At 44.3% G+C, this 20,276-nt stretch overlaps 3 protein-coding genes across 3 annotated transcripts in view; all 3 read right to left on the reverse strand.

Annotated features, from left to right (window-relative positions):
* The window catches only part of LOC137611959 (receptor-type tyrosine-protein phosphatase S-like), a 58,008-nt gene extending 57,875 nt beyond the window's left edge, over nucleotides 1-133 (reverse strand). The window contains exon 1 of the mRNA XM_068340190.1: nucleotides 1-133. This exon is cut by the window's left edge and continues 164 nt beyond it. The gene's annotated coding sequence lies outside the window, so the exon portion shown is untranslated.
* A 997-nt stretch (nucleotides 134-1,130) lies between these two features.
* On the reverse strand, nucleotides 1,131-6,495 carry LOC137612793 (protein fem-1 homolog A-like). The gene has a single exon (XM_068341505.1). The coding sequence runs from the start codon at nucleotides 6,308-6,310 to the stop codon at nucleotides 4,460-4,462; it is 1,851 nt and encodes a 616-aa protein (XP_068197606.1). The 5' UTR covers nucleotides 6,311-6,495; the 3' UTR covers nucleotides 1,131-4,459.
* A 2,795-nt stretch (nucleotides 6,496-9,290) lies between these two features.
* On the reverse strand, nucleotides 9,291-12,144 carry LOC137612683 (C2 calcium-dependent domain-containing protein 4C-like). The gene is made up of 3 exons (XM_068341332.1): nucleotides 12,077-12,144; nucleotides 10,674-11,438; nucleotides 9,291-10,540 (listed from the first exon to the last, which is right to left on the reverse strand). Exons 2-3 carry the CDS (start codon nucleotides 11,415-11,417, stop codon nucleotides 9,992-9,994), a joined length of 1,293 nt encoding a protein of 430 aa, XP_068197433.1. The 5' UTR covers nucleotides 11,418-11,438; nucleotides 12,077-12,144; the 3' UTR covers nucleotides 9,291-9,991.
* Between the last annotated feature and the right edge of the window lie 8,132 nt (nucleotides 12,145-20,276).

Genomic DNA, 20,276 nt, shown 5'->3' on the forward strand with positions numbered 1-20,276 from the left:
GCGTTTCTCCGCCACCCTGACCGTCGACCGACCTCTCGTTAACGCGGCGGCTCCTCAGCCCTTTTGTCGGGAGCGCATCGCCGTTCGGGCCTCAGATACCGCTGGTTGATGTCAATGATACTCCCTACCTTCCTCCTTAATGCCCTCCTCTTTCTCTTTCCTCTCCTCTCCTCCCCCTCCTCTCTCTCCTCTTGCTCTCTCTCTCTCACACACACTCTCACACACACACACACACACACGTACAAACGCACACCAGGCGCCTCCCCCTCCCCCTATGCACATGACGTGATGCAGGCATGATCTCCAATAGCAACCGTATCCCACATCACCCCCCCCACCCCCATCACCCCAATCACCCACTCCACATCCTCCACACACACACACACACACACACACACACACACACACACACACACACACACACACACACACACACACACACACACACACACGCTCACGCGCACACACCTCCTCCAGCTATAGCTGGAAAGCTGACTGGAGCGGAGAGGTGACTGCTGAGATTGCTCTTGTATACCGGTGGCTGATTTTTCCACTGTGGTCCCCAGGGGCCAAAATGAAGATAAGCACCTTGAGACCCCATAGATTCCCATAATTTAGTGTCTAATTATAGCTATTGGCATGACTACAGAGTCCAGGAACCACCAGAACTCCAGAAGAGCAGAACCCCCACCCCCCCACCCCCCCGCTATTGGAGCTGGACCACCAAGAAAGAAAAGAGAACTCACTGGGAGACATTATGACAATACAGGAACACAATAGGAGGTAGGGAACACGAGAAAAGATGATGCTAAGAAATAATAACATTAATCACACATTGGCTAAAAAGGATTCATGAGATTAATATTACTTTCATGAAGGTTATAACAAAAAAAATAATGCAGAGATGATTTCGATTGTGATTTTTAATAAAGAACTCAAACAAAGACAACTACGTCTGATGCTTCAGTTATGTTATGATAATGACATACTCTTACGCTATCCTACTGCCATCTATCCTATTCTCATCTATCCATTTTCTCTGAATACTGCAACCGTAATCAAAGATCTTTTTATTATTAACAATAATAGCATGAACATGTACCTAAAATTACCTTCCTATACTTAAAAGTTATTGGAAGGTATTTGGATATCAATGAATCTACAATAGGGATTTAAAAGACACTGATTTAGCAGGTTGTTGGGTGGCTGAGGAGCTCTAACAGCAAACACTTTGTCACCTTTAGTCTTTCAACGTGAGCTGGGAACAGTCAGCAGGTTCCAGCCTGAGAATCTGAGGCTGATCACTGGTTGATAAGGGAACAGAAGCATTCAGGGACCAGGACCAGAAGCATTTTAATGTGTAAACACAGATCAGCAGTCGTGTGATGCAGCTATATGGGAGTAATCTATTCCCTATAATGTGACATTACCTACTAATGACTATACTTTGATTAAATTAAACAATTGTCAATGTTTTATTTGCAAAAAATTTCTGTTTTTTTTTATTTTCAAGGCAATTTGAAAGACTAGAGATTTTTAAGAGTTCGTTAGGTTTTGAACAATAACGAAGGAGGAACAATTCCTTGTTCCTCCTTGGTTAACAAGGAATATAAGACTTTAAGAACCAACATGAACCAGAGATATATACTCCACTGAGGAGATGTTTTCATCACTGTTTGAAAGTTTGTTTATCAGCATAATACCCCCCCAAAAAATTCTCAAAAGGACATTGATGACATTTTGTAGGTGTCTCTTTGAATGGGAGAAAGACGGACGTCATCTGGAACAACATGCAGATCCAGTTTGGTTCGTTTTTTCCCAGTTATTTTGCAACTCGAACTCAAAAAACCTCATCTTTTAAAGCAACAAATGCTAACACGGGCCTTCGTTATTTAGGATTAGGTGTTATTTAGGTCACCCAATGTGACAAAAGCCACTGCCGCGAGGGCAAATTTGGAGGTGTTGGGAGGATGGCGAGAGACTTGAGGATTGTATGTAGGAGTTATTCTACTGGCGTCTGGGCTGAACCCTCATTAGGTGCTCTGCAAACAGAGCCCAGCGTCAGCAACTCTGCCTGCCTGGAGTTCTGTTCATTCAGTCTAACAAATGCATATTCAGCCCTGATAGCCCGATAGCTTGGTAGGAGTCACTCTCCACCACTCATCCTCTCTTTCTTGCTCTCTGACACAAAGACTGCTTGACAGAAAAATTAACTGCCTGCCAACCACTTCTGACGGTAATTGGAAGCTACAGTTCAAGAGTCTCTCACATGGTCTGGGGGGGGACAAAGGCTGGGTCGCTCTGCTTGATTTTCTTTGTTACTAGTGACATCTAGTGGGAACTTATTTGATTTTGTACAAAAAAATTTGCATGTTAAAATTTCACACCTAAAATAAGATGAAATTACCACAAGAATAACCTTTTACACCCACATATCTGTTTGTCTTTAATTTCATTGAGTCATTGTCCGAGTTTTCACTTTTACAGTCAAAAATAGAGATCAGCCAACAGGTCAGATATAAAGACGATCTTCTTCGATGTCCTCTCTGGTAGCATGGATCCATGTCACCTGAAGCTCACCATGCCAACACGCAACCTGTCGTACCACAAGTTTCAATTTCATTCGGGGGTGAGCCTCGTCATTTTAATGAAGGTTTTTTTGCTTCCTGTAATAATAATAGCCTCTGTTGTCAGTCGGTCACACTGTGACCTGACTATATGGCATCACACATTTTTAGAGCTGAAGCTAGGCAAAAGATCCCTAAAATTAGCAGGGTAAGTGCCCTGTCTCTAACGCTGCCCTGCAGCAGTGACGTTAATTGCACTCTATTTATATTTTAAGAGTGCAGGACCGGGTAAGATCACGTTTCTGTTCTGCCTCATTTCAGTGGCCTCAGGTTCGTGTGAGCAGAGCAGCGAGAAGCCCAAGTTTGGTGTACAGAGCTGAATTAAGTGGGCATTGATTCTCATTTAACATTCTGCTGGGATAACATCATGCGTTTTTTTCACTTTCAAAAAAAATTGAGATTTGCACCAACACTCAGTTGTGACACTGAATTTTATTCAAGTATCTCCAACACACTTTTTATCCTCAAGTTATCATCAGTTAAATTAGTTGAGAAAGAGAAAGGCAGCAACCATTCATTATCTGAATGTTGTTTGTTTGGGATTTAGAGCCTCTCGGTGTGCGTCCAACTTGGCGGTGCTTAGCACAGTCAAATAAAACATTCATGATGACACAGGGTACACAAAGAGGGACCATTAAAAATAAGACTAAAGATGCAGGAATGGAGCATCTGTTCCAGTTCTGGAGACTGCATCTGGGGGTTAAAGGGAAAATTTACACCAAAGCAGTTTAGACACTTTTACGTCAGATGTCGTGTTATAAAGAGCAAAAAAAGAGGCAACAAAACAGCAAATTGTCCTGTTTCTGACACTGCTTCTCTGACGGTGCATTATTCAGCGTTGCTACGGAGACGTAGACACTCCTACGTAATCCTAAGGCTCTAGTTTGAAACAGCTCATTCACACACGAGCAGAAAGTTTGATAATGAAGACAAATGACCCATATTTGAGGTCAGTCCCAGATTGGAGTTATTATCCTGTTAAGTTCGTGTAAAATAGAAGGATAATCCTGTGTAAAACGTGTAGAACTATCACTGGAGTATCACAAACTGCATAGGCTGTAAGTGGAGTACCACTGATCATGGTCCTCACAAAAGTCTTCAGAAATAATGGCTCAAATCATGTCACAGTCAGAAACATCGAACCAGAGGCTTCACAGATCTCATGTCTCACGTTTAGGATATTACTTCTGCTACAAAAAAAAAATCTGTTTTTCCATTTTGCAACCAGTTTCCAGTCTGTAACAGAACATGATTGACCTTTGGCACAACAATTCAACACCTTCCTGTACGAACGCCACACAGCAGACGCTCCGTGTGTGAACTGGACAAACCAGGCAAATCGTCAGCGGAACAGACTTGAGAGGATCCGATTGTTCAAACAAGAAATTCCTGAAGGAATAAACAAAACGTCTTCATGCGTGCTATCGGGCTCAATAATAATACTTAATAGTAAACCCTTCATTCAAATTCATACAGTCCTCCTCCACCAAACACACCCCAACACAATACCCCATGAGTCTCATTTGTAGTGGGATAAAAAATAGGAAATGCATTAAAAGCCGACATAAAGATGAAGTTTCATTCATTTCACAATCATTTGAAAGTTTATGATCGCTAACAAAGTCAAACGTGAACTGACAGATCCCAGTTCAAGACTGGAACCCGGAGGCCAGATGGTTATTGCTGTGGTTTGTAGATCCAGGAACAAAACCAAAGTCCAAAGGAGACGAAGATGAAGGAGAATGGCCTGGAGGAAGAAGTGCCTTGAGGTACTGGTGGGGGGGGGGGCAACGGGATTGCACAAGTGCCTCCTCAGAGCCGGGTCATGTCAGTCAGTGCAGCTCAATGAAAGCCTCCATCTCCTCCGAGACGAGCCCCCTGTAGGGCAGCCGGTGCTTCTCGATGACCCGCGCCGCCAGGCACTGAAGGGTGACGTAGTTCAGCGGGAAGGCCTGGTGGCCGCTGCTCTTCTCCTCCAACAGCTCGTACGCCGTTTTCCTCTGAGCGTTTTTAGCGTCGAAGTGAGCCCCGGCCTTCACCAGCAGTGCCATGATCTCCGGCGAACCGTTGTTGGCGGCGATGTGCAGTGGCGTGTTGTTCTCGCAGTCGCGCGAATCCACGTCGGCGCCGCACTCGAGCAGCAACGCCGCCACTGCCTGGGACGGGAAGCGGCCAACATGGTAGCGACCCACGGACGTGGTCTCCGTATCCACGGCCATGTGGAGGGGGGTGAAGCCGCCGCGACCTCGAGGGTTCATCTTCAGCAGGCGGTACACGGTGTGCTTCTTCTGATGCTCCTGCTCCGGGGTGCACTCCAGCTTCTCCAGGAGGAAGATGAGGTGCAGGATGATGGACAGGGCTTTAGTAAACTGGGGGGCTTCTGGTACATTGTCCCTCTGCGCCACCGCTCGCTCGACCTCCCTCACGCTTTTCGTCAGGACCGTCATCAGATCGTGGAAAGTGACGCGTGTCGACAGGGTGCCTTTGGATCGGTCTTGAAGGACAAATGAGAAGAGCTCAGCGAAGGACAGGAAGCTGGAGGCCGTCATGGGACTGAGGGGGTCCAGGTTGCTCTGCTGCATCTCCAACGCGTACTTCCACAGACTGATGCAGCGTTCAAAATTGCCCGAGTCAGCGTACACTGCTCCCCTGTAGCGGATGTAATACGAAGTGTCTGGGTGGGACGGCCCCAGGATACGCTCCCGAACCAACAACGCCTGCATCCTCACTTCATCCGGGTCTGTGATCAGACCTTCTAGCTCCTCCAGCGTGTTCACCTCCTGAGCGCAGCCGTAAGCAGGGATCGGGGGGCCGGGTGGCGGCTTGGTCAGGGTCCCAGCTTTGTCTACAGGCTGCCTCAGCTCCATCGCCCTTCTCCAATACTTCATCGCCCCCAGGAGGTCCCGCTTTTTGTCCACAAAAGTCGCCCCGAGGAGTTCAAGCGCGTCAATGCGCTCCTCCCTGGAGGTGCGAGGCTGGTGGGAGAGATACTCCACGATGTTGGTGTGACCGGTGACGCTGGCGGCCAGGAGGGGGGTCATCCCGTAGCCGTCCCTCTCCATCACGGCGTTGCACTTCAGCAGCATCTTCATGATCTCCAGACTTCCGGATTCGGCGCAGTCGTGCAGGGCGGTGTTCCCTTTCACGCTCTTGCGGTTGACATCTGCGCCTCGATCCAGGAGGAACTTGGCGATCTCCTTGTGGCCCTTGTAGCAGGAGATCATCAGGCAGGTGTGGCCGTGGCGGTTGGCCACCTCCATGTCGGCTCGGTGCTCCACCAGGTAGCGGACGATCTCCAGGTGGCCGTCAAAGCAAGCGGCCCGGAGCGGAGTGGAGTTCGTTAAGGTCGCCTTGTTGACGGAGGCGCCGTGTCTGAGGAGCGTCTTCACCACCGGGAGGTGACCCGCCGCCGAGGCCGCCCACAGCGGCGGAGCCCCCTCGATGGTCTCGCCGTCAAAGTTGACCGCCCCTCCGAGTTCGACATCGGCTTTGCAGTATTCCAGGAAGTAGTCCACCACCTCCAAGTGTCCGTACCGAGAGGCGACCAGCAGAGGAGTGCCTCCCTCCGTTTTCTCCTCCGCTAAAGCCTCCAGCTCCTCCAGAGTTTTGTTGCTCAGCAACTTCTGGATAAGTTTCAGCTTACCACCTCTGGCCGCGTTGAAAACCGCCGTCTTTATATCCATTTTAAAAGTTCTGAGCTCGTGTGCGGGACTCGAACGCCATTACACCTCATTTACCGAAAAAGTACCGGGTCTGCTTTCAGGGACCACACAACCGGGTCTGAGTTCGGACTCCGATTCGAGCGAACATCTCTCTGCCATTTTGAGCGAGCTGTCAAGATGGCGTTTGTGTCGTTTGACAGGGCTGTGTTTACTAGTACAGCGAGGCATTGTGGGTAATGTAGTTTTAACAACATTCGAGGCAATGGCAGTATATTGTGAATTTGTGGTCAAAGGACGACGTTTCCCATAATGCATCTGATTTAAATGACCCACCAGCTGATGGGTTCGTTTTTTATGACTTCAGTCCTGAAAGGAGCGCGCTTCAAGCTAAATAATGTAATATAGGTGACGTTATGCTACTGTGATTAATCGGTGTGAGGCGGTGACGTGATTATTCGCACCTCAGTGAGACCGAGAGGAGTTCTGTGTTCGTCCCTGGAAATGATTTCAAACAATCCTACAATAATATATGGTTAATCTTTCAGTCTGGAGTTAAAAATTAGTATATGACATAAATGACTATGGAATTACTTCTCCCCAAAACGACAAAACATGTCAATCGCGTTCACTCATGAGGATCCTTTATATAAAACGTCATAAATTTGAGTCTTTTTTTTTGTCAGATCAGGCTTAAAAATCAACCACTGTACCAACCATCCTTTCAGAGTAATTGAAATTACACTGGCTATAAGGATACAATTAAAAAAAAGTACAGTGAAATAACAAGAAGCTGATATGACACCTCTATAAACATCACGCGTTGCCAAAAGCATCAAGCTTCAAACGTCATGTCCCTACAATAGAGCAAAAGTGTGCCTGACTATATTGTTTGGCTCCATTTTCTCATATAAATGTATAGAACGCGTTGCCATTTCACACCATGTCCACTATGTGTGTTACATTCAGCTACCATAAGAGGATGAATGATCTTCAGGCAATACCCTTGAAATCAATAGTGCCCAGATATTTACCCCACCAATTGACCCCCTCCCCCCATGAAAAATAGAAGATGTATTGATTGAACAGCATTAGCAGTATCTGCACAGGAAATAATAAGATGGAAACACAAATGACTGATCTGAACGTTTCATTCTAATGCAAAGCCCAGGGCCAGAATATTGATTTAAGTATTGATATTCATGAAGCTGTGCAGGAACAAAAGAACCTTACAGTCCTTCAGGTATAGATTCAGTCAGATCTCTCCAGATATAGACATTTACTCTCATATCGTAAAGGTTATGTTGCATGCACTAATTTGTAGATTTGAAAAAAATTATTATTGAACGCTAAGGTACAAAGGGAATTCAAGCTATACTTACTAAAGAAATAATTACTTACTGCATATTTACTGCATACATGTCTTTGTCCAATAAAAGTGTGCTTACAACATCTCATTAGTGAATCTAAATGGCTTCTAAAGCTTATTTTGACAGATTTTCTCCATTCACCTAAAATTGTGTCAAAAACATAGAGTGTAAATTATTACAAAGTTGTCTCAAAGTACAATAACTCTTTAGATTTTCAAAGGTCTCGAATTTTTGCTGTCAAACCTGCAACCTACTAACTCTCATCAGATTATGTATTTATATAATATTTCATCCTTATTGGAATTAATTTGTTTTCCCAACACACTTCAAGTTATAAAGCGAGCGCATGGCAAAAAGAATATTTGAAACCCTTCAAATGAAATAACCAAAACACTTCTAACTGTGACAGCTAATTTGTTTCATGCGGTTCCCCATTACTGTTAGTAAGACACCGGTCGAGAAAATACAACTTCAGGGACCTTAGTGACAGTGGAAGCTGGAAAATAGTTTCAAATACCTGGTGGTTTGCTGAGTTCACAGATAATTACATTATTTCAATACTTTTAAATAATTTGCCTGAAGAGCAAATAAAACTGGCTTAATTTTCCTTTACTAACGTCATTTCTTTAGTTTCAAATCTATCACAAATTATGAAATTTTTTTTAATGTCAAATATATCCCATGTTGTTGTATTTGGTGAGTTGTTTTTTGTTCAAAATAGAAGCTCAAACAGCAGCTTATGTGAGTCTGAATCATTTTTTCAACTATCTATCTATCTATCTATCTATCTATCTATCTATCTATCTATCTATCTATCTATCTATCTATCTATCTATCTATCTATCTATCTATCTATCTATCTATCTATCTATCTATCTATCTATCTATCTATCTATCTATCTATTTATCTATCCATCCATCCATCCATCCATCCATCCATCCATCCATCCATCCATCCATCCATCCATCCATCCATCCATCCATCCATCCATCCACCCATCGTGACCTGTCATTCCTCTAACTGACCAGTAGAGGGGGTATAAGTTCCACTCATCTCGTCAGCGGTGCGCTTCCATTCCCAGTGGGACCATCCCTTCGCGTCTGCCAGATGTGTCACTCTGGACCACACGTGTTTAACTCCCTCAACACAAAGACATTTCCATTTGTAAATCCAAATATTGAACACATCAATCAAGATGTAACCTCCATGAACAAATAGCTCTAGTGCAAGAAGAGTGTGTGCCAACATTTGTGTCAGGAAAATGAGCGATTAAGCCTCCTGAACCCGTAATAACAATTTGAAACTCACAGGAGAACAACCTGAGTACAAAACGTGTTTCCAAATTCAACAGGGAGTTCAGCTCTAGGCAGAGACAATATTGTGTGCAGAGATTCGAGATTAAAAGGCTTCCAAATGACACCCAGCCGGTGTGCATCTCAGAGGACCCAGACTCTGACTTGTTTGCAGAAATAGAAAGCTTTCAGGGAGGAGGAGGGTTTGCAGTATTTTCCTGTGCCACCTCCGGATCCTGAGGAATTATTAGAGGACAAAGCCGTGAGGTGACAACAGCCTGGGTGAGAGTTTAGTGCTTTTATTCATCAGTTCAAAAGCATAACATGACATGTGACAACAGTCTTATTAACATTACATTTAAAATCTAATTCCCAAATATAAATTCTTTCAAGTACACACAGGAAGATTTAATATACCAGAAGAACGTGCAAAAACCTACATGGATATGTACTGCATCAATACAAAAATACAACTCCAGATTTAACAAGACAGTCGTTGCATCACAGTCGATATGATACTGAGCCACATCACAACGCTCACTGGAGAATCAAATACCGTTTGTAACTCAATACTAAAGGAGAAGCACACTATCAAGGACGACAGCTCCACTGGGCACATTGTTCATTCACTGGGGAGCATGTGCAATGGTGGTTTCCATTTGTTTGACCTGCACTGTGCTCCGAGGGGATATCGGCTTATGTTTCTACAAAGGTCTGAAGGAAAGTGACACATTGTGCAAGATATAGAAAGCATGCTTGTTCAGCATTCCTGTCGAGTATTGAACAGATCGGAGCGGAATGAAAAGGTCTAAAGTGATAAAAGGGGCCCCTTGAGGATTCGGAGCTGCTTGCTTTCGCTGGAGTCTTGACATGGTCTCCTTAAACCTTTATAGGGCAAGTGGCTATTTTTGGTCGTTTGATTTCCTAGGTAACATTAATTCTTTTTTTTTATGTTACTACAGAAATGAAGTTTTGCCATGTCCTCCAATAACACTCTAAGGTTTTTATTCTGAAGGTATTTCAGTGAGCGCCCTATACAGGGTTAAAGGTCAGCCAGCAGCTCGCTGAGCAGCACCTCCCTCTCTCCTAAAAGCACGTCTCTCCTCAGACTGGTCCCTTTGTTCACCACCTTTATCTTCATGGCCAGACTCTTCACCTGCGCCTGGGTCAGCGCGTCAAAAAAGAAGTCTTCATTGAACACGGGGTTCCTGCTATTCTTGATGATTGTGCTCCTCTGCTTCTGCTGCTTACCGGGGTTCAGGTAAAGCGCCACGCAGCAGTTGATGCCCTTCACGTCCGTCTGCCTGTCATAAATAGCCTCTGCCGTGAGGACGCGCACACGCAGACGCGACGCTTCTGGGTCGTAGTGGGTGCTCATCCTCAGCGTGCCCCCCTTGTGGAGGTTGACGGTGTGCTCCCGCTGCAACAGGTCTGACGCTGCGCCCTTCAAGCCGCCCGTTCTGTACACCCTGAATGCGGGGGAGGGCGGGCAGCGAGTGCGCCTCTGCATGTTGGGGCTGTTGTCCGCCGAGCTGCAGTCGTCGGTGGAGAGAGAGCTGTGGCGCGCCAGGGAGCGCTTGGCGCGGGACACCTGGTGGGAGGGAGAGAGATGGTAACGGGTGAACATGGAAAAAGAACCGCTTGGCAAAAATAAACACGGGGTGCGTTTTACTAACGATTCTAACAGCTGTTGACCCCGCAATATACACGCGCACTTGACCCACCTTGGCTTGCGTCCCCTGGGCGATGGAGCGCAGGAGGGATGCGGAGCGGGACAGGAGAGGGGAGTTAAAGGGGGAGGAATCTGCCGAGGAGCAGGTGTCGCTCTCTCCACCGCTGAAGTAGCGGTAAGGGTTGGGGTCCGCCGGCGCCAGATGAGTTCCCGCTTGGGTGCGCCTCTGGGCGTTCGGGGAGGTGAGGGGGCTGTTGGGGTCACTGTGGAAAAGGCTCTCCTTGCGTCGGGTGTGAGGCGATTCCATGAGGGTGGAGAAGCCGTAGGAGGTCTGCGCCTTGGGGACATACGGTAAAGACATCGCAGTCTGGGATTGGGGGTCTGCGTTCGTGTTAACCTCACCGCTGACTCTCTCATAGGCGGCCGGCTCATCAGCGGTTTCTATCTGTATGATGTGCCGGTTGGCTGACTTCTGGAGATTGCGGGTGTCTCCTCCCAGGCGTGAAAAGAGACGGGGGCTGCAGGGGTTCTTCCTGCTGCGAGCTCTGGGGCTCTGGATGCAGATGGCATTGTCAGAGGAGGAGGGTCGCAAGGTGGAGCAGTACTGAGGCTCCGGGGTGAGGGACTCCTCTGGCGGGCAGCAGATCAGTTTGGGGGGGATGAAAAAATCGGGGATTTTGTCTGGAGTAAGGACGTTGGCATAGACAGAAACGGGGATGGCCTCTGTGGTTTGTGGGGGCTGGGATTGTGTTCCGCTGCTCTCCACGGTGCTGCGGAGCTTCTCCAGCAACCACATGTCCAAGTCAGCTCACGGTCTCTGGGAAAACAGAAGAGGGGATGCACCAGTAGTCAGGGAGTCCAAACACACGCACACGCGCGCACACACACACACACACACACACACACACACACACACACACACACACACACACACACACACACACACACACACACACACACACACACACACACACACACACACACATACAGCTAAAAACAACAGTGAAGATATTTGTGTTGAAGTTTATCATCGTTTAAACTGAATCAGACTTAACCCCCTGACCTGGGCCACCCTTTATACCCCCCTGAGGAAAAGACCTCTCAAGTAAAGAATGAAGGAGATAAAAAGAAACATTGAAGCCGCAGAACATTTCTGTCACAATCCAGGCACTAAAATGGGATCTAAATAATTTCTGAAGTGAAACGAGAAGTGAAATCCCTGCGGGGAAAAAAAATTAAAATGCTCTAATTTATGCTTGTAATCCCATTATAAACTGTTAGACTGTGCTGAGGTTTGTATCACACTCTTCCTTATTGGTCTTCAACAAAATAAACCACTGCATATTTTCTTATGCAAATCAGTGAAGACGCTGGAATTTTAATTCCTCGATAAAAAACCTAAAAGTAAACGAGCCAATGAGAGTATATATTGTATAAAAGCGAATAAATACACACCTGTTGGCTGCAGAACTGCTCTTTTTCTCCTCTCCGACAAACTGACGAGCGGCGCGCTCCGGTCTCCTCGAGCGCTCGGTGCGTAAAAAAAGGTATTTTCCCTTCAGATGAAATTCTTGTGTGATCCCCCCCCCACCAAAAAAGAAAGAAAGAAAGAAAGAAACACTCGCCAGCGGCTGACGTTGGCTAAATGGGCTCCTCAGGCTTTATAGGACGGGGGTCCATGACTTCTTCCAATGGTTGGGGGGGGGTGGGGGAAGCTGTGAAAGCGCAGCATGATTTTCTACTACCAAACTCTTCTCCGCGGTTTTATTCTAAAAGCTGCTCTGTTGTTCCAGCAAAGTGCTGCATTCGTGTGGGTTTCATCACGTCTCATTAATTTTTAAAGGGAGCGTCACAGGAATTTTCAGAAAGCGGTCACGTGACACCTGTTCCCTCCTGCATTGTTGCCACACACCCCCTCTCCCCCCGGGATACAATAGCCTTAACTGGGCTTCCTGGCAGCAAGCTGTGTGATGATGAGGAGTCACGATGGAGCTGTGATGAAATCCACCATCTTTATTCATTTACCTGTTACCTTAAGGGGGGGGGGGGTTTATACATGCAGATGAGATAAACACACCTTTTCTTTTTTAATTACCATCACATAAAGTCACTCTGAATTGCCACCAGGCCTCTGACTTTTCTGTAATGCTTTTCTCTCAAACTTTTAAGTTTATAAATCAACACAGCTTGAAGGAAGAGCTCGCGTCCCGCCTGTTGCTAACTCCCTCATCTTGCTTCCAGCTATTTTTTTGGATGCTTTCTTACATCCCAGTGTTTGTCTGTAAATATTCTCACGCCACTGACTCTCATATGGAGCTCCGATATGTTTCATACAAAGCCCCCGGATCCACAGTCTGTCCTCCGCTTGCTGTACACCAAAATCCACTTTCTGGAACATCTTCCCCTGAGGACAGCAGGATCAAATGAGGTGTTTAAGCCCCCCCACTGGAAACACTCTTTGCTAGATGTACTTTAAGCCAGAATGTGCCAAACAAAGCTGAAAATTCCAATTATGATACAGTCTAAGAACAGAACTTAATGGGCACTATTTTTGGGAATGCATTGATGATTCAAATTACTTAAAAAATGGGAAGAAACTATATTAGTTGTAACTTTTGCACTGTTTCTACTCTCCTGTTGTTCCACTAAATTCACACTTTATTTCAAATACTGCATTCATACCTAACAAAAACTCACCTTATTCAATACATGTGAGCATTAGAAGTTTAACAAAAGGTTAATAACTTACATTTTATGTCACTGAAGGCACTGTTAGTGTAATTATGTGCTGTAACTCTCCTGTGGAACACCAATAAAGCTCTAATCATACATAAACATGGCGCGTAAGAAATTGCTCAAGATCTAAACTGCATGAATACATAATGTAGTGACAGGTGAAGTCAGAACCAAGCACTTGTAAGACATCAAACCTGAACAAAGTGAAGAAAAAAAAACTCGATGAGCCCTCTTTGTTTTCTATACTGACCATTTTGAGTTTGAAGACAGACAAAGAATGCGTTCAACCCACAGCGTCTTTCGCTAGGTGTAAAACATGGAGGTGGATCTGTGGTGGTATGAGCAGCCATCCCGTAGGAGTCGTTTGGACCAGTCAATGTTCTGCTGCCTTCTAGAAATGGCCAATGAATGTGAGACGAGTTTACAGTAACTGGAAGCCATCCTTTCTTGATACATCACGAGCTGACGGTACCTCACACCCTCCTTCAACACTAATATTTATATCATTTGTTTTGTCCGGCACCAGTGGGTTCACGAAAATCTGCACATGTTACATAAAGGTCGGGGAAGAAATAACAATAATATGCTGATTGTACGTTGGAATAAAACTGTGTGAAAACAGTGTTTATTCTCACACACATTTCATTTTAATAAGCCCCTTGTTGTTTGGCTCCAAACTCTGACATTTTGCTATTTGCATGCTGATTTCTCCTTGCGGTTTGAGTCTGATGTGCTTGGCTGGAGGCGCAGAAGATCTGCATGAAAGTGAACAATCTTTCTGTCTACAACAACATACTTAGCAGAGATTATGCACCAGATGGGTCTCGGAGAAACGTTCATACATTTTGCATTATTGTTTCCTTTCCATTTCGCTTCTCTTTGGGTGAAAATGTCTTTCTTTAACTTCGTCTCATCAGGCTACTTTCAGTCAGAGTGCTGTTCTGTTTTTACAGGATGACTCAAAAAATACAACCTTTATCCAAATAAGTGAGAAACACTTTGCTTCCTATTACAGGAGAAGAGTCTTTTGATTACATTTATTTTACAAATTACAGATAGAAATGTGTATATCAGAGGAATCTGAAAGCACAAATCTAAATTTAGATGCCCAATATCAGTTTATCAGACAGTCATACTTGATTTACAGCATGAATGTGTGGCAAATAGCCCAGTACATGTATGTTTAGTATTTTTCATCACACTTTCATGCCTGCATCCCATTTCTTTTATTAGGAGGTGGGCGTACAAATCTAGAAGCAGCAGGATCAATGATTCCAATCAGTGAGTTTTACAGGAAACTACACAGAATATAATTGAAAGAAAGATCAACTTTATAATTTTTTGCACAGAAAAAAAAAAGTTTTCTTCTCTTTATGATTTACATGGACTTACATTTTCCATTTTGAAGCTGTGCTGCATTTTCTGAACATGATTCATGCTTCTGTTTGTAAAGCCCATTGATTATGTTTCGCTGCTGCGGTGATCAAATGCAGGCGTGCGAACCCGGACATTTAGCTGTGAGTGCTCAATTACTGTATAGATTAGTAATGAACCATTATATTAGAACCGCTGCAGCTGTCCATTTAAAGTCAACTGTTTAGCAATTCCATAGAAATGCTCCAGTCCCTGAACAAATGATGCAAATTGAACGTTTTAACAGTAACATGGGAATAAATAGAGGGCTGGTGGCAAAAAAAAATAAAATTTGATCAGAGAAAAGAGTGTAAACACAAAGGTTGAGAACAAATCTAACATTAACCTCAGGAATGTGAATTTATTTATAAACCTGCTGTGTGCCTGATGCCAGATCTGTAATCCTTTTTTTAAAAGCACAAAATAATTAACTTCCCTATGTTCTGACTCAATAACGTCAAGTCCAACAATAAATTCAAATATATGAAAGGTCTGAACTGAATGCGTGATCACATCCGTTACAGGCAGCATTTATTAACTTGTTTTGATGGATTCCATTTAAAAACACATGTTTTTAGTCAGATTATAAAGTCTATTCGATGCCTTTATTCTAATTAGCCACAAATTCCTCACTATAGTCTCCATGGACCTCTAGCTTTACCGCAAACGTTAGGTTCTTTAAAATAACTTGTCAAAAACAAAGTTATAATTAATGAAGTGAGATAAATAAGTAGGATAACGCACGGTCAGATTAACTTTACACACGTTTAATAAGAATCCATAAAACTCAGGCTGAAGAAGAGATGCTGAGTCGGCATTTCTGAGATCTTCGCAGCTCCAGGGTCAAACACTGATTCACTTTAAGTGAAGATTTTGGAGCCATTAGCAGAGCCTTGCTGGAAGAATCTCAGTGATCTCAGCGATGCGAGTAAAGTGGAGTCAGTAGATCACAGACGTAGCGCAGGCAGGAGTCTGAGCATCCAGGCTTCAAAGATAAGAAGTAAAGCATCAGAATCAACCAGGTGGCCAGTGAAGGGCAGGGAGGAACCGCTACGATGTGGCCTCTGCTCCTGCTGCAGGTTTTGTGTTCCCCACGGGCTTTGATGTCAGAATTAAGTGCAGGGCAAGAGTCAAGTCTTGAATAAAAAACAAACGCATGGAGACTCATCCAGTTAATCCTGTATCAGAGACAGACGTCTTTTGTAAGATTAGAAAACAACTCAAATCCTCATCCTCATGTGAAATGTAACAGGTTCGTTCTGGTGTCTCTGCAGGAACTAGACCGAACCGTTTCAGCACACGGAACCCTGACAAAAACCTGTTCTGCACCCCCACCCCCACCCCCCCCCCCGGGGACGGGACCAAAAACTTTTTAAAAATGTGTTCTAATTTAGAGAAGAAAAAAAAGACATTTTCATTTTGTGAACAGATTTTGTATACATACAAAATGAACACACACACACACACACACGCATGCACACAATAATAAGCCCATTATGTGAGTGTCATATTTAATTGGAGCAGAACCGCTGTGCTTCTGTTCATAATGAGAGCTTCCAAAGGATCCAGCTCTCCATTTCTTCGTCCAATTAAGTCGGTGTGATGGACCCTCTACAGAACCTCTGGCGGCTGCCTCTATCGACACGTGCAGCCACTTCATCTGACCACCAGCTGATCCTACAAGATAATCATTCACCTTTGGAGAAATGTAGGAGATTTCCTCTGCAGCCTCTCCTGGTCTTTGTTCTGACTGCTGTCGCATCCCAGTTCTGTCGCTTGGTGTCAAAGATGTTCAAAAAGCAGAATTAGCTCCACAACTGTTAGACAGGTTCCCAGGAAAACTGGTACATGCGTCAATATCACCCCCCCCCTGATTAATTAAATGTGTTACCATGCTATGGAACACATCACATGCGTGTGATCGAGCTACCTCCTTTCTTAAGGATTTGTCTTCTTCTCATTATATTTTTTTATGATTACTTTACAGCAAATTGTTCTTTATTTGCCAAGATTTCATATATTAGATCTGAAACACATGAGACTAATTATCTTCTTTTAAAACTGTGACTTATTTCTAGACTTAACTACCTTTTATGAACATTTCTTTCTCATATCATTCCGCTAGAATTGAGGCATTTTCTCCACAAAATCTGAGTTTATCACTCATAGTAGTCTAGGAGGAAGATGCACAATGGTTGTGGGTTTGACTCCAGTTTGTTGAAGGCGGTAGCTGAGAATTGAACAGCTGGTTGGGATTTGTTTGGCATTCATTCAGCCGCTGTATGAAATGTCAGGTAGGATAGACGCTCTGCCCCTCTGCGACCCAGTAAAGGATTAGAAATAGATGGATGGATGGATGGATGGATGAATAGATGGATGCATAGATGGATGGATGGGTGGATTCCCTGCTGCTGTTGCATCTCGTAGCCCTTTTGACATGGAGGGATTCCTCGTGTGAAGATTGATTCCAGCTAGTTAATAATGCAAAATAAAGAGCATGACCTCCACCTACTCTTTAAGAACACACCTCCTCGAGGTTTTCTTTTCTTTCTTTTTTTTTAATTAATGCTGAAAACAGATTTGATTTGACTAACGTAGACATTTTCTTATTTCTTATTAACGTTTGATAGATTTTCTTTTCCACCTGTCATATTCTGACTTTCCAGTTGGGGTCAAACATAAAAAACATAAAGTTTGTTCTCTTATGACGTCACATCGGAGCAAAGGCACTTGATAAACATCAGACAGCAGCTCCATATGTACAGTTGGATTATGTACAGTAAAATTAATCCCAGAATTCAACTCATAAACAATATAATTTAATTTTTTGAAGTGATTCTGCACACGTGGAGATCTGGCTTTTAAACATAGCGTCTCAATGAGTAAAGAACACTGTTGCTGAGCTTTGACGAGATCCTCTTTCATGGCTCAGAGACAAACCAACCCATCTGTTGTGGGGGTGGGGGGGAGGGTGCCGTGCACGGAGGTAAACAAACATCAAGCATACGCATCGAACAAGTGCAGACGAAGCAAATCTTTGCTCCTCAGCATTAGTGTTCAAAGAACACGACTGTAAATGTGTTGGAGCGCCGTTACGCATGAACACAAACAAAACCAAGAAGCCGCCATGCGAGCGAAGCAAACACAATAAAGATGGAGGCAGATGGAGAGGGGGTGAAGACAGGACCAGGTGGAGTATGTCCAAAGTGAAGAGAAGACCTCCACCATCTGTAAAAACAGTTAGTCAACACCAGAATAGGACAATAGAATAAAAGAAGTGGGTCATCGTGTCCCCTCCTCCGAATGATGAGCTGTAAATAGTTTCCTTTATTCTACTATGATAATAAACTCTTCGATACGCTTTTTGAAAAAATATGTATTGGGAATTACGCCAGGAGGGAAATGTCAAACGCAGAGGGTCAGACGAAAAACTCAGAGGAGTTCAGTTTCCATAAGGGGAGGCTTGTTGCGCAAATATTCCGTCAAAATAATTAAAAGACTGCAATCTTTCCTGACAGATCCCGCTGAGAGAGGCAACATTAATAATCTAAGGATCATTTTCACATCTTGTAAACTTTTTAGTCATTTTGATCTGGAAGAAAAACGAAATTATCGTCTGCATAGATCTGTTAGTGGTTGGAGAGTTAAAGTCCAGTTCTACCCTGACAGGAGTTAAAGGAATTACAACATCTTCATTTATTTTCCCTCCTCTGTCACTCACTTATCTGATAATTTACTTTTCACCGCGAGAAGCGATGATGATTCAATGAAGCCCTGCTTGACGAAGACGTCGTGTTTGACAGTTGAGACAAAAATCCTTCAAGTCGCTACTGCGGATCTCCTCCGCCCGCATTCATGCTCTCGCTGCTCCCTCTGTCTCTGGTGACTGGTTGGCATTTCGACAAGTATGTGGCAGTCAAATCTGTCAGCGGCGGCAGCGGCACGACGAAGACGATGATGAGTCCCTTCAACAATGTGCTGGTGAGGAACGGCGTCAGACGGAGAAAAGAAGAATGACCAAATGGAAGGCTTTTACACTGTACACTTCTGACGGGAAGATAAACACGGGTTAATTGCCAAAATCAAATACATTGACGAAGAAATTATGACAAACAAGAGAAGCCTGATTAGTTCCAAAATCAGCAGATGTCAATACTTGTTGGAAACTACAGCAGGACGCGTGGCCTCCTCTCTCTTGAGTCGTGTCCATGTGCGAAGGGGCAAGAACTGCTTGACCTTTCATTCTATTCAGGTAGAAGATTGCAGTCGATAAAAAAAGTAAAAACATGTTAGTCATCAGTCAGAATTTAGCTTCTACGTCAGAGGAATGAAAAAAAAGAACAACAAAAAAACAGACGTTCTGAAGGGTAACACGTTGCTGACACCTCTGTCGGCGCCCTGCTGCCGAACCAAAGGTGGCGGCAGGTTGTCTGCAACGTCACAGCGAGCCTTTGCTTTCGTATTTCACAGGAAATTGTTCCATCACGACTCATTTTTTAATTGTATCTCTACTCCAGCATCCCGCGGTCTCGGAATGGGTTTCTCAGTGTCGACGCAGAGGGAGGATCAAGAAAAGGCTGGAAGCCAAAGCTCTCAGCGAAAGAAGAACCCTTCAGCCTCCTCGACATAAACGTGTCTTTTCACCACAGTACGACCAGCACATGAGGTTTAACAAGGGGACACGTGGATGACTCATTGCCCTGTTTCACCATGAGAATGTGGCTGATTGCTTGTATTCATAGGATGGATGGAAGCAGTGAAGGTAACAGCAGGAGCTAGAAGTCTCTCCGCCGCCCTGCAGCCTTAACTGGAGGTTATATACGGATACGGTTGGGTGAAAATGACATTATTATAACACGTCGTTCTTCAAAATTATGTTTCAGAATTAAAATGAGGGGAATTCTAGAGATAATCAGTCAGGTTCAGTTAAGAAATATATCATTATATGTGTCTGTATGGGAAATGTCAATGTGTCATGACATCTTGAAGTGCAGAGTATTTCTTTTCATCAAATGCCAGTGTTAAAATCCATTATTTGTGTGATTGAAAAGCACTCAGAGAGCCCACACCTCTACCTGAAGGCCTTATTGATAAACCTCAACAATAAGAAGACAGTTGACAGACCTTTCATCAATTTATGTCAGCATTCAGGTAAGAAGACAACAGACGTGCAACACATTGTGTCCGTGAACCAAGGACATACACGAGGAAATGCTCCCATGATAATATCACCCCCCCAGACAGTTAGCATCAGCTGATGATCCATGCTAACAGTGGATGCGTACAAACAGAAGCGTATTTGTGCTGCAGTGAAGAGAGCTCAGGTTCATTTACACTCAGTGTTAACGGAGTCGTTCGTCTGCGCTTTGAGTTCTTAATGTTCTTATTTGTGCATCCTTTCTGAAAGATTCCTCAGGGGAGAAAGAAACCAAAAAAAAAGAAGCGGTGCTGCTGGAAACCACGAAGGGAAGAGGCGCCAAGAAAACACGAATCAATTCTGAGGGAT

The sequence above is a fragment of the Antennarius striatus genome, chromosome 18 (genome assembly GCF_040054535.1).
Source record: "Antennarius striatus isolate MH-2024 chromosome 18, ASM4005453v1, whole genome shotgun sequence".
Taxonomy (NCBI): Eukaryota; Metazoa; Chordata; class Actinopteri; order Lophiiformes; family Antennariidae; genus Antennarius; species Antennarius striatus.

Bases quoted from the DNA above. Each gene is read 5' to 3' on its own strand.
- LOC137612793 (XM_068341505.1), bottom strand. From the start codon at position 6,310: ATGGATATAAAGACGGCGGTTTTCAACGCGGCCAGAGGTGGTAAGCTG.
- LOC137612683 (XM_068341332.1), bottom strand. From the start codon at position 11,417: ATGTGGTTGCTGGAGAAGCTCCGCAGCACCGTGGAGAGCAGCGGAACA. The intron at 10,541-10,673 runs GTGGGTCAAGTG...CCCTCCCACCAG, and splicing joins CCCAGGGGACGCAAGCCAAG to GTGTCCCGCGCCAAGCGCTC.